This window comes from Equus przewalskii, chromosome 12, assembly GCF_037783145.1.
Source record: "Equus przewalskii isolate Varuska chromosome 12, EquPr2, whole genome shotgun sequence".
In the NCBI taxonomy this organism is placed as follows: domain Eukaryota; kingdom Metazoa; phylum Chordata; class Mammalia; order Perissodactyla; family Equidae; genus Equus; species Equus przewalskii.
The window spans coordinates 10,799,797-10,810,196 of NC_091842.1; the positions used below are offsets into that span (position 1 = coordinate 10,799,797).

Below are 10,400 nucleotides of genomic sequence, written 5' to 3' on the forward strand. Positions count from 1 at the left end.
TATGTGCTTTGCTCTGTGCCCACTGTGTCAGCACCTGTAATCGTTTATGATGCACACCTGATCACTTACTTGTCTCCCCACTAGAAGCCTGGCACACAGCACATGCCTAATAAGAGTGGGTGAATGAATGAATGAATGAATGGAAGGAAGGACATAGGACGACGTTAGCCATTTTCAGCTGAAGAAAGTGAGGCTCAGAGAGGTGAGTGACTTCCTCAGGAGCCCGCAGGGAATGAACAGCATAGCCTTCTGACTCTACAGCCAACACTTTTGAACTTTGCCTAGGCGCAGGGCCCCTCCTCTCACCCTTTCTTAGAATGCCCAACCAACCCGTGACTCAACTGGGCAACAACTTCCCCTTGGCAGACCTGCAGCCTCTTGGACTTTCAAGGAAGCCTGGGGTGGGGTCGGGGGAAGGCTATTTCAGTGCCTGTTCCTCCTAGCTGCCCCTATAAAGGGCAGAGGGAGCTTAGGGCACTCTGTGAGGAACTGGGCCCCTTGTCCCCAGCCCCTCTCCTCCTGCACCCCAGCTTCGAGCCCTGAGCTGCCTCCTCTGCTCTCCAGGACATGGCAGGCCCTGCGACTGTCATAGCTGGCCTCCTGCTCCTGGCCCTGTGTGCCCACCACATTGCCCCTGCAGGTAAGACCTCCAGCACCAGCCCGGCTCTCTCGGGCAGGATGGCCATCCCGAGGGCATGGCTGGGATAGCACAGTGGAGGGTAGAGGACCGACCAGCCCGGAGCTGGAGGAGAATGCTGTGTCGGGGGCAGGCCTGTGATTGGGCTGGAGGCGTTTAGCGCAGGGGACAGACTCCATATCCAAAGCCCAGAGCCTAGGGCATGCTGGGAAAGACCATGGCTCTTCCCTCTCCCTATATTTTAGGGTCTGCGCACATCCCCTCTTTCTGCTGCATGTCCTTCATCTCCAAGAAAATTCCTGAGAGCCGAGTGGTAAGCTACCAGCTGTCCAACGGGAGCGTCTGCCCCATGGCAGGAGTGCTGTAAGTAACTATTTCTCCCCAGATACCTGATGGGAGAGGAGCAGGGAGAAATGAGCCTCCAGGGTCACTGAGGAGTAAGATAGGAGGACCCGGCTCTGTGATCCCCGGGAAGTCATCTAACGTCTCTGGGCCTCAGCTTCCTCTCCCATAAGAATAGCAGGAGGATTCAGAGTCAACAATCATTTTTTAAGCACCAAATATACCCTAGGCACCATTCGGGGCATATAACATTATCTTAACTAACCCTCTCAACCATCCTATGAGCTAAATCCGATTGTCCCCACTTTACAGAGGACAACTCAGGCTCAAAAAGGGGACCTGCTAAAGGTCACCTGGGATGCCAAATAATTCATAGCTGTCTCTCACACAAGGCAGCAAGTGGGAACTCACTTTGTAAACAGTGGCATGGCATACAAAGGTGATGTTAGTATCATTAGTAATTTTCCCCAATCAGCACCAGACCCAGTTCCAGAGTGTGGCACCTCCAGCTCAGAGCTGACTTGGAAGAGGGCATCCCACTTCCCTGTTCTAGCTCCAGCATCCTTATCGGTGACGCATCCTTGCATAGTGTGCACAGGTGGACTGGAGGCATTTGCCTTTTTTCTTGGGGGTTTGTAACGCATTTTCTCCTCTCCTCTCCTCTCTGTGGGTAGAGATTATGTCTCTCCCTTCAGTTCCAGTGTTATCTAAAAGCAAGGCTGTGCCTCCCCCGTCTGACAGGGAAGTTGCTGAGTAGGAGCTCTGAAGCAGAGAGGCAGACCGCAGAGAGAAGACAGCGTGGCAGTAACTTGCTACCAGGCCAGGGAAGAAGCTTGTCCTCTGTGGGCTTCCACACCCACTTCTTCACAAAGTGGAGTGGTCCAAGCTCCTTGTCAGGTCTCAGATGTGCCCCTGTCACTCTTCCCACAGCTTCACCACCAGGAAGGGCCAGAAGTTCTGTGGCGACCCCAGGCAGCGGTGGGTCAAGAGGTACGTGAAGAATCTGGCTGCCAAGAATAAGAAGGCCTCCACTGGGACCAGGGCCATGAGCACCACAGTCGCTGTCTAGAGACACCCTGCCAACAGCACCGCCACCTAGCCACCGCCCGGGCCTTGCTCTCCTCGCCAGGCTGCTTGGGGGCCTGGTGAGCCAGCAGTCATGGGGGGAACAGCTAATGTTTCTATTCCTTAGCATTACTCTCAGGGGTTGTATCCATTCTGTAAAAAACCCAAGGCACGGGAGGCCTGCCCCTGGGGGCTGAGCAATGGCTCCAAGCATCCTGGGCCCCTTACCTTCCCTGAGCTCAGGGAGAAGGTCCTGGAAGGAGGGCAATGGTAGCCCTCTGTCCTCCTCTTGAGCTGGAGCTGGTCCTTCTCTGACTTCCAGGCTCCATCAGTGCGTGAGGTCAACCTGCAGACACACTCGCTTGCACCTTAGCCTGATGCTGGCTTCTATGGGCCCGCTCCTCTTGCCTATGGGTTGTCTGTCTGTCTGTCTTGGGATGGATGACCTGCCAACAGCTACAGCTCTTTAGCATGTTGGGATGCTCCAGCCTTGTCCCAATTTCAGCATTCCAAGTGAATACAAACCCAACAAAAGTAGAGGGCCCCTTTTCTGTATTCACTGCCAGATCCTGGCCCCCTTGAACACTTCTCATGGGATACGATTAACAAAACGGACATGGAGGCTCAGGATGAAGAGCCAGCCTGGATAGCTCAATTCCTGTGTGAAGATATGGCTTCTAGGAGATGTCCCGCTTGGTGGCATGGCTCGCTCCATGTTGCTTTGGGGACAAAGACCTGTTATGCCTTTAAAGCTGGTCCTCCCCACATTTTTGTGAAGGGAGGATAGGATGGGGACTGGGCGGGGGGAGAAGGACCCCAGCCTTTCTTCCCTAGCGTGGGCTACTGTGTGATTTGTATGTCAAGAATGTAGACATATTTACTGTTCTCAAGTAACAATCCAAGTAAAATGTGATTTCTCCTCTGAAGGTGTCTGTGTCTTGCTGCTCTCATCTCCCATAGGCGGCAGGGTTGGAGTGTAAACAATGGAGTATGTGCCTCAGAGAGCGTCCTGAGTTGCCCATCCAAGGGTTGGAGGGGATGAAGGCAGCATGAGCCCAGGGCAACCCTGGAATGTCCTTGGCCTGCTCTTGGGAGTCTTGTGGTGAACTTGGAAAAACACACACGCAAACCTGTTTTCAATTAAATTTTTAAAGAATTTCAACAGAGCACATTAGTGCATAATGAGCTTTTATAGGCATCAGGAGGCTATCAAATTATATAAGATGGTCTCTAGCTTCAAAGAATTAGGGAGAAAAGTAGCACACACACACACTCACAAATCAAGAGCAATATGGGTTTAATACCAATCCTATAAGCTGCATGACCTTGAAATATGTCACTTAACCTCTCTGAGCCTCATTTCCCTCATCTGTAAAATGGGGATATGAGACCTTTCAAGTTTGTCTGGGTTTTCCCCAGAAGCAGACCCTGAAACAAAGATTTGAGTGCAAATATTATATGTGAAAGCTACAAAGAATAACACCAATAGAGTGGGGAGGTAACGCAAGGCAAGGAGGGCAGCCAACAAGAGTGTGTTGTCAAGCAGCGGGGAATTAGAGCCCCATCTGCTGGGAAGTGGTGTGAGACATCCCTCCCAACCCTCAGCATTATGCCCCGTCTCCATCGGTCATTGCCGGTGTGGGGAGGGCCGGTTTTGCTGCGGGTGCGGGCAGAGCAACCTTCCACCGTTCAAACCAGGCCTTCAGGTACAGAGTCTGCAGGTCACAGAAAGGCCTGGCAGGAGACACTCCACGTACAGCAGCTATTAAAGTGCTTGTAACTCCAATATGGAGCGGAATAGAGTAGTGTTCAACAAGACAAAGGAGGGGACCTCCTGTTGTGGGAGGAAGCCTGCAGAAATCCTCTGCAGAGTTGGTGTCTGAGTGATGACTGAGATTTTACTCCGGAAAGAAGAGCGGACAGTCGGCCCTCCACGTCTGCAGGTTCAGCAACCTCGGCTGGGACTGTCAACTGAAAGAAAGAGTCTGGCTAAGCTGGAGTCGATTTGATGTTCAAGGGGAGGAATTCAAATCCCAGGAAACAGTCCAACAGAGTTCTCTGAGGAAGTGCTCCGAGGAGTGTGTGTGTAAGTGCAGCTTATATCTCTTTCACAAACAGGGTACATGCAGGGAGGAGGAAAATAAAGAAACTTATGACTAGATTTCGTATACATCAAAAAAAAAAGAGAGATAGAGTACGTCTGCGCTTTTCTCTAGATTTTACATTGAAGGTAACATAAACAAGAATTTATTGGTTCTACGTCAAATGAGTTCAGAGATGCTGACGTTATCTATGCACGGTGGGAAGCAAGGCCCACGGTCATTATCTATTCCCTCAATTTCCAAGAAATGCAGCTGGGAACCATGAGGGCGAGCTCCCCTTTATCTCCTCGTGTTGCCGATGTCTCCAGCTGGCGTCTGCAGTCCTGGGGCACGGGATCGCGAGGTCATTGTAACACAGGCTGAAGATGGACTGCACGGCTGCAGCAGAGGACAGCGTGGATTTTTACTGTACTGACTTCCAGCCTCTGCAGTTTGCTTGCTAGATTTGCCTGTGCTTGCTAGACCAGGGAGAGGGGTCCCAAAAATCTGTGCACAGAACCAATTGTCGATCGAAAGGCCTAGATGCTTGTGTCTATACTGAACACGTAGACTCTTTTTTCTCGTCATTATTCCCTAAAAGATAGAGTATAACAACAGTTTACATAGCATTTATACTGTCTTAGGTATTATAAGTAATCTCGAGATGATTTGAAGTATACAGGAGGGTGTACATATGTGGCGTTCAAATCCTACACCATTTTATATGAGGGACTTCAGCGTCTGAGGATTTTGGTATCCATGGAGGTCCTGGAACCAATCTCCCATGGATACCAAGGGACCACTGTATTTCTAAGGAGGGAAGAGAGCTGAAGCATTCAGGGATGAGAGACTGCAATGCAGACAGACAATGGCCAGACCATCGAGGACAAGAGAACTCTGACCTACAGCCTCGGCAGCAACCAGCCCAGAGCCGTCACGACCTGGTCAGTGACTACCGGCTTCCTCTTTTTCCCCCTTTTCCAACTCAGGACTAATCAGAGAAAGCCAAATACACTCCCGAATCAATCACAAGAGATGTTTGCTTCTAGTTAACCCACCTCCAGCTTCCTGTGCCAACCACCTCCAACCATAGCACAGCCGCACCTTCCCTTTCGTCCACTCTGAAGCTCTTCCTGCCCCCCGGCCCACCTGTGACTCTCTGCCAAACGCAAGGATGGTGGCTGACTCCCCGGCTAGAGCAAGCTCTGAATAAAGGGCCTTTGCGTGTTCTCATCTGGCTGGTCTTTGTTGATTTCCACAGGGAAGCCAACTGAAGCAGGTGGCAGGGAGGGCAGAGCCTCTGAGAACCTGGAGAAGCTGGTGCTCCGTTCTGCTGCTGGCGGGAGTGTCTACTGGACCGGCCTTTTTGGGGGACGGTCTGGCAGTGTTTGTTAAACTGCTAAACACACACACCTGTTGACCCAGCAATTCCACGTCCAGGACTGTGTCCTACACGTGCGCACAGAGGCACGTGCACAAGCATGTTTACTGCAGCGCCATCCGTGGTTGTAGAAATCTAGCAGCAACCTATTTGTCCATTTATAGGGAACTCGGCCAAGATATGTTTGTAAGCAAAAAAAAAAAAAGCAAAGCGCAGAAGGGCAGGCACTGTACGATCCTATTCGTGCAAAAAAGGTATTTGTACGTACAATCAGCAACCTGATGGACACACAAACTGTCAAGAGTGGTTGCTTGTGGCAGGTCAGACTGGGAGTCTGGGATAGAGGAGACGCATCTTTATGAGTACTTTTCTGCCGTGTCTGAACTTTCACTATGTGCATTCATCCTTCTTTACAATGAAAACCAGCGGACAGAAGCTGCAGTGTGCCGCCCACCCACTGTCCCTCGGGCCACACCACTTCAGCGTGCTCCTGCCTGCCTCCACCAGCAGCAGTATCTCGTCTCTGTGTCTGGGGGTTTTATCCCAAAGGCTCCTCTGCTCTGTCAGGACAGAGGTGCCAGCCCCAGGGCGGCCCTCAGCCAATGGCAGTTGGGAATAGGTCTAGAGTCACCCCAGGTCCCTGCTCCTTGCTTGGGATAGCTCTGGGGCTTGTGTTCCACTCCAGCCGCCAATGGTTTCCCAGTCAGTAACTGGCTTGACCACACACCCTTATTGGCTGCTTGCCCTCCTTGCTGGTGTCTCTCTGCCTCCTAAATAAGCTACATACTCTTGAACTCGTGTCTCAGTTTCTGGGAGAACCCAAACCAAGTCAACTAGTTGAAATGACCGAAAAATAAAGGAGAGATAACTTGGACCTGGGAGTCAGACGGACCTGGATTTGACCCCAGCACCCTCAGTTTCTGGCTGTGTGACGCTGGAAGAAGCTAATTGACCTCTCTAGCCTCGGTTCCTTCATCTGTAAAATGGGCATAATAGAACTATCTCTTTCATGGGTCAACTGTGAGGATGAAATAAAGCAATTAACACATGGGAAGTCTTTAGCTCCATGGCTGGCACATGGAAGGCAGTCAATGGATGTTAGCTGGGGTCATGCCCAAGCTCAGCTGGGAGGCAGAGAAGCTACTGCTGGTCTTGCTGTGGCCAGGGCACCCAGCTGGCACTTCTATGGCCATTCCAGCAGGCTCCGGGCCCCCTGCTTCCTCCTGTCTCATTTCTCTTGGGGCCACTAAATGCCTCTGGAGAAGGAAGGCACTGATTGGAGTGATGACCGCTGGGGCACCTGAACTGTCCACCGGAAGTCTTGGCCCGGCCTTGCTCTAGAACATGAGCCTTGGACCTGGACGGCTAGTCTGAGTGTGGAGAGGTGACACATTCCTGCCCTGCTTCTGGGCAGGCCACCAGTATGATGTCACATGCACTGAGTGACCTACTCTTTTTCAAGCTACCTTGGGAAGGAGACAACTGGAGATGGAAGAGGTGCTGGGAGTTGGCTATGGTCAGGGAGGGACTGGGCTCAAGTCTGTGGCCACGTTAAGCCAAAGTTGGCCTGTGTTTGGGAGGGCCCTCCACCCCGGCAGAACCTGTCATATGACTCATCAAAATTGAACTAAAAGCTCTGTCGTAAGCACATGGCTGGTGTATCCAAAGGTACAATCATAAGCCACGAGTAGAAGAGGCAGAGAGCACAGGTGAGTCCTTGCACCCAAGGGGTGGGGGCAGGAATGAGGGAGAGACACAGGACAGCTGTTCTCAACCCTGGCTGGGCTTCAGAATCAGCTGTGAAGCATTAAAATGCAGATTCCCAGGCCCAGCCCCAATTATGACGACTCCAACTCTGCTGGGATGGGGCCCAGAAACAGGCATTCTTGAAAAAGTTGCCCAAATTGGTGCAGCCACTATGGAAAACAGTATGGGGGTTCCTCAAAAAATTAGAACTACCATTTGATCCAGCAATTCCACTTCTGGGTATTTCACTGAAGGAAATGAAAACACTAACTCGAAAAGATATCTGTGCCCCGATGTGCATTGCAGCATTATTTACAATAGCAAAGACGTGGAAACAAACGAAGTGTCCATCGATGGATGACGGGATAGAGAAGATATGGTATATATGCACAATGGAATATTATTCAGCTACAAAAAAGAATGAAATCTTGTCATTTGCAACAACATGGATGGACTTTGAGGGCATTATGCTAAGTGAAATAAGTCAGACAGAGAAAGACAAAAACCTTACAATCTCACTTGTATGTGGAATCTAAAACACGCAAAAAAATGAAAATGAAAACCTGAATTCCTAGATACAGAGAAAGAGGGGTGGTTGCCAGAGGCAAGGAATTTGAGGGTGAGTAAAATGGGCGGAAGTGGTCAAAAGCCACACACTTCCAGTTGTAAAATAAATACGTCCCGGGAATGTAACGTATGGTGACTATAGTTAACGATAGCGTATTGTGTGTTTGAAAGTTGCTGAGAGAGTAGATCTTAAAAGTTCTCATCACAAGAAAAAAAATTGTAACTGTATGTGGAGATGGATTTTAACTAAACCTATCGTGGTGATCATTTTGCGATACATACATATATCAAATCATTATGTTGTACACCTGAAACTAATACTATGTTATACGTCAATTATATCTCAAATAAAAAAAAATAGTCCAGGTGATTGTGATGTCCAGCCAGGGCTGACAGACTTTATCTTCCACATGTGTAGATAAGGGACTGGGGAGTAGAGAGGGACCTTGGCTGCACCGGCCGGAAGGGGGCCAGGAGGGAAGCACTGGGCTGGGGTGAGTGTCTGACTCTGGACCCCATGCCCATGGGCTGGCTCAGCTGATGAGCTGAGTTCCGGTCTCTTTCCTTCCAGGTGGCAGCTGGAGTGCCTAAACAAAGGTGAGGACGTCATAAAGTCTTACACTGGCTCAAAATCCTTGAACTTCTCAGATCGTCATCCTCTCTGCCTCCTCTCCTATCTCACCTCTTCCCTCTTCCTCTCCTCCCTGGATTTCCTCCTCTGTCCCACCAGCCAGCCTACCCACTGAGCTCAGCAAGGCTCCATCCATCTCCTGGGAGGACAGCGCTTCTCCACAGCCGTGTGACAGTGGAGTCCTGGCTGGCTGTGCCCGCAGCGGCTCAGTTCTCCAGAGAGGCACTTCCTCTCTCCTTCCCCATCCCCACTTTTCCTTCTTAGAAGCAGGCCTGCGGGGAGAGGTTGCTGGCACGAGGCTTCTCTGGCAGAGGAAAATGTTTTGCTGTCTGAACTGCTGAAACCCTACTCGAGCTCTAGGTCTCAACCCTCATAAAGGTTTTGTTCCAAAGAACTCCAAGACTTTATTTCTCTAGGCCAAACTTCTTTATTAAAAGGGTCGTTTTCTAACTTCTCAGAATTACGGGCCTGACGATTCCCAGGAAACCCCTCCAGGACACATGAAGTTTTCCTCTGCATCAAGCTGCAGGCCTGGGTCTTTCCATCCAGCACTCCGCCTGGGTCACACGGAGGCTTCAGGGCAAATCTTTCCATCGTTGACCACGCATGGGCACGGTCGACTCAGACTCCTCGAATGCTCCGCCCAGATGGGACAGCGAAAGGATCCCAGACCCTCTAGCCCCCCATTGACTCCTACCCAATCCCATATCCAGTCTCATCGCTTCTTTTTTGCCAAGGGGAACAACCACTGTCACATATGGCTTTTGGCCTCCACATTTCCTGATTCCATGAAAATAATCTGTGACTGGCTTTCCCTGGAAATCTCATCATTCTTCTGGCTTTCTAACTTCTGAGGAATGACAAGCCCTGTGGAATGTCAGCTCTTGTCGGGATGCCGTGGGGTCTGGTCACAGCGTTGCCCAGTGACCCTTTCTGAGGGTCCCCTGGAGAGACTTCTCCTGGGACTCAGAATCCGCGGGCGTCGCACGTCCCCAGGCAGTCAGCGGTTTGGCTCTATGCTCTGGATGCTGTGACACATGGAGCTGATTGTCTTTTCCCCTTTGTGTTGGCTCAGGAAAGTCTGCCACCCCACGCAGCCTCGGCTTATCTGGCCAGCTGTTATTTGCCTTTTGCTCTGATATCTTTACGGTTTTTTTTTGTAAGATTTTATTTTTCCTTTTTCTCCCAAAGCCCCCTGGTACACAGTTGTGTATTTTTAGTTGTGGATCCTTCTAGTTGTGGCATGTGGGACACCGCCTCAGCATGGCTTAATCAGCGGTGCCATGTCCTCGCCCAGGATTCGAACTGGCGAAACCTGGGCCGCCGAAGTAGAGCACGCGAACTTAACCACTCGGCCACGGGGCCGGCCCCCTTTACTTAACTGCAGAGTACTTTGGGCTCCAGGACAGAGCATGACACAAGCGAACCTCCAGGCCCTTTCTCAGGGAAGGGGGACAGGGGACAGGACCCTAAGACATTCAGAGGCAGGACAGGGCAGAGGCATGAGACAGAGCAGGCTTTGAACGTTGGCTCTGCCACCTCCTAGCTGTGTCACCTTGAATAAATCACCTCCTCTCTCTCTGGGCCTCAGTTTCCCTTGACGAGAAGCAGATTAAGAAAACCTCCCTCAGAGAACGCTATGAGCATAAATGGAGCAACTGGTAACAAACAAAAAGGGTTGTCTTTTTCCGATTCCAGGGAATGTATTTTTCTTATTTGATTCCACCCTGCTTCTATGAGACCCAAACCAGGACACCACCTTCCTCCTGGGAAGCTGCCCAGTGCTGGGGAAATCCTCTGAACACACTGTGCCTCCCTCTGGCCTCTCCTTGCTCCCTGATGGTTAAGTCTCCTGGGGGCAACAGATAGGCGTGCATTTCGGTTCACTCAGCTTGGGTCAGGGCAGGGCAGGTTCCTTCCATCACGCACCTCCGGAGCCCTGGACACCTG

The 10,400-nt window shown here is 51.0% G+C and overlaps 1 protein-coding gene across 1 annotated transcript; it reads left to right on the top strand.

Annotated features, from left to right (window-relative positions):
* The first annotated feature begins 364 nt into the window (after positions 1-364).
* CCL24 (C-C motif chemokine ligand 24) lies at positions 365-2,970 on the top strand. Its single transcript, XM_008535050.2, has 3 exons — positions 365-640; positions 883-1,000; positions 1,910-2,970. The coding sequence occupies exons 1-3, from the start codon at positions 568-570 to the stop codon at positions 2,046-2,048; spliced, it is 330 nt and encodes a 109-aa protein (XP_008533272.1). The 5' UTR covers positions 365-567; the 3' UTR covers positions 2,049-2,970.
* Positions 2,971-10,400: the final 7,430 nt, after the last annotated feature.

Excerpts from the sequence above, each read along its gene's own strand:
- CCL24 (XM_008535050.2), top strand. The coding sequence starts at position 568 with ATGGCAGGCCCTGCGACTGTCATAGCTGGCCTCCTGCTCCTGGCCCTG. Across the intron at positions 641-882 it reads CCACCACATTGCCCCTGCAG|GGTCTGCGCACATCCCCTCT; the intron begins GTAAGACCTCCA and ends CCTATATTTTAG. Across the intron at positions 1,001-1,909 it reads TGCCCCATGGCAGGAGTGCT|CTTCACCACCAGGAAGGGCC; the intron begins GTAAGTAACTAT and ends CTCTTCCCACAG.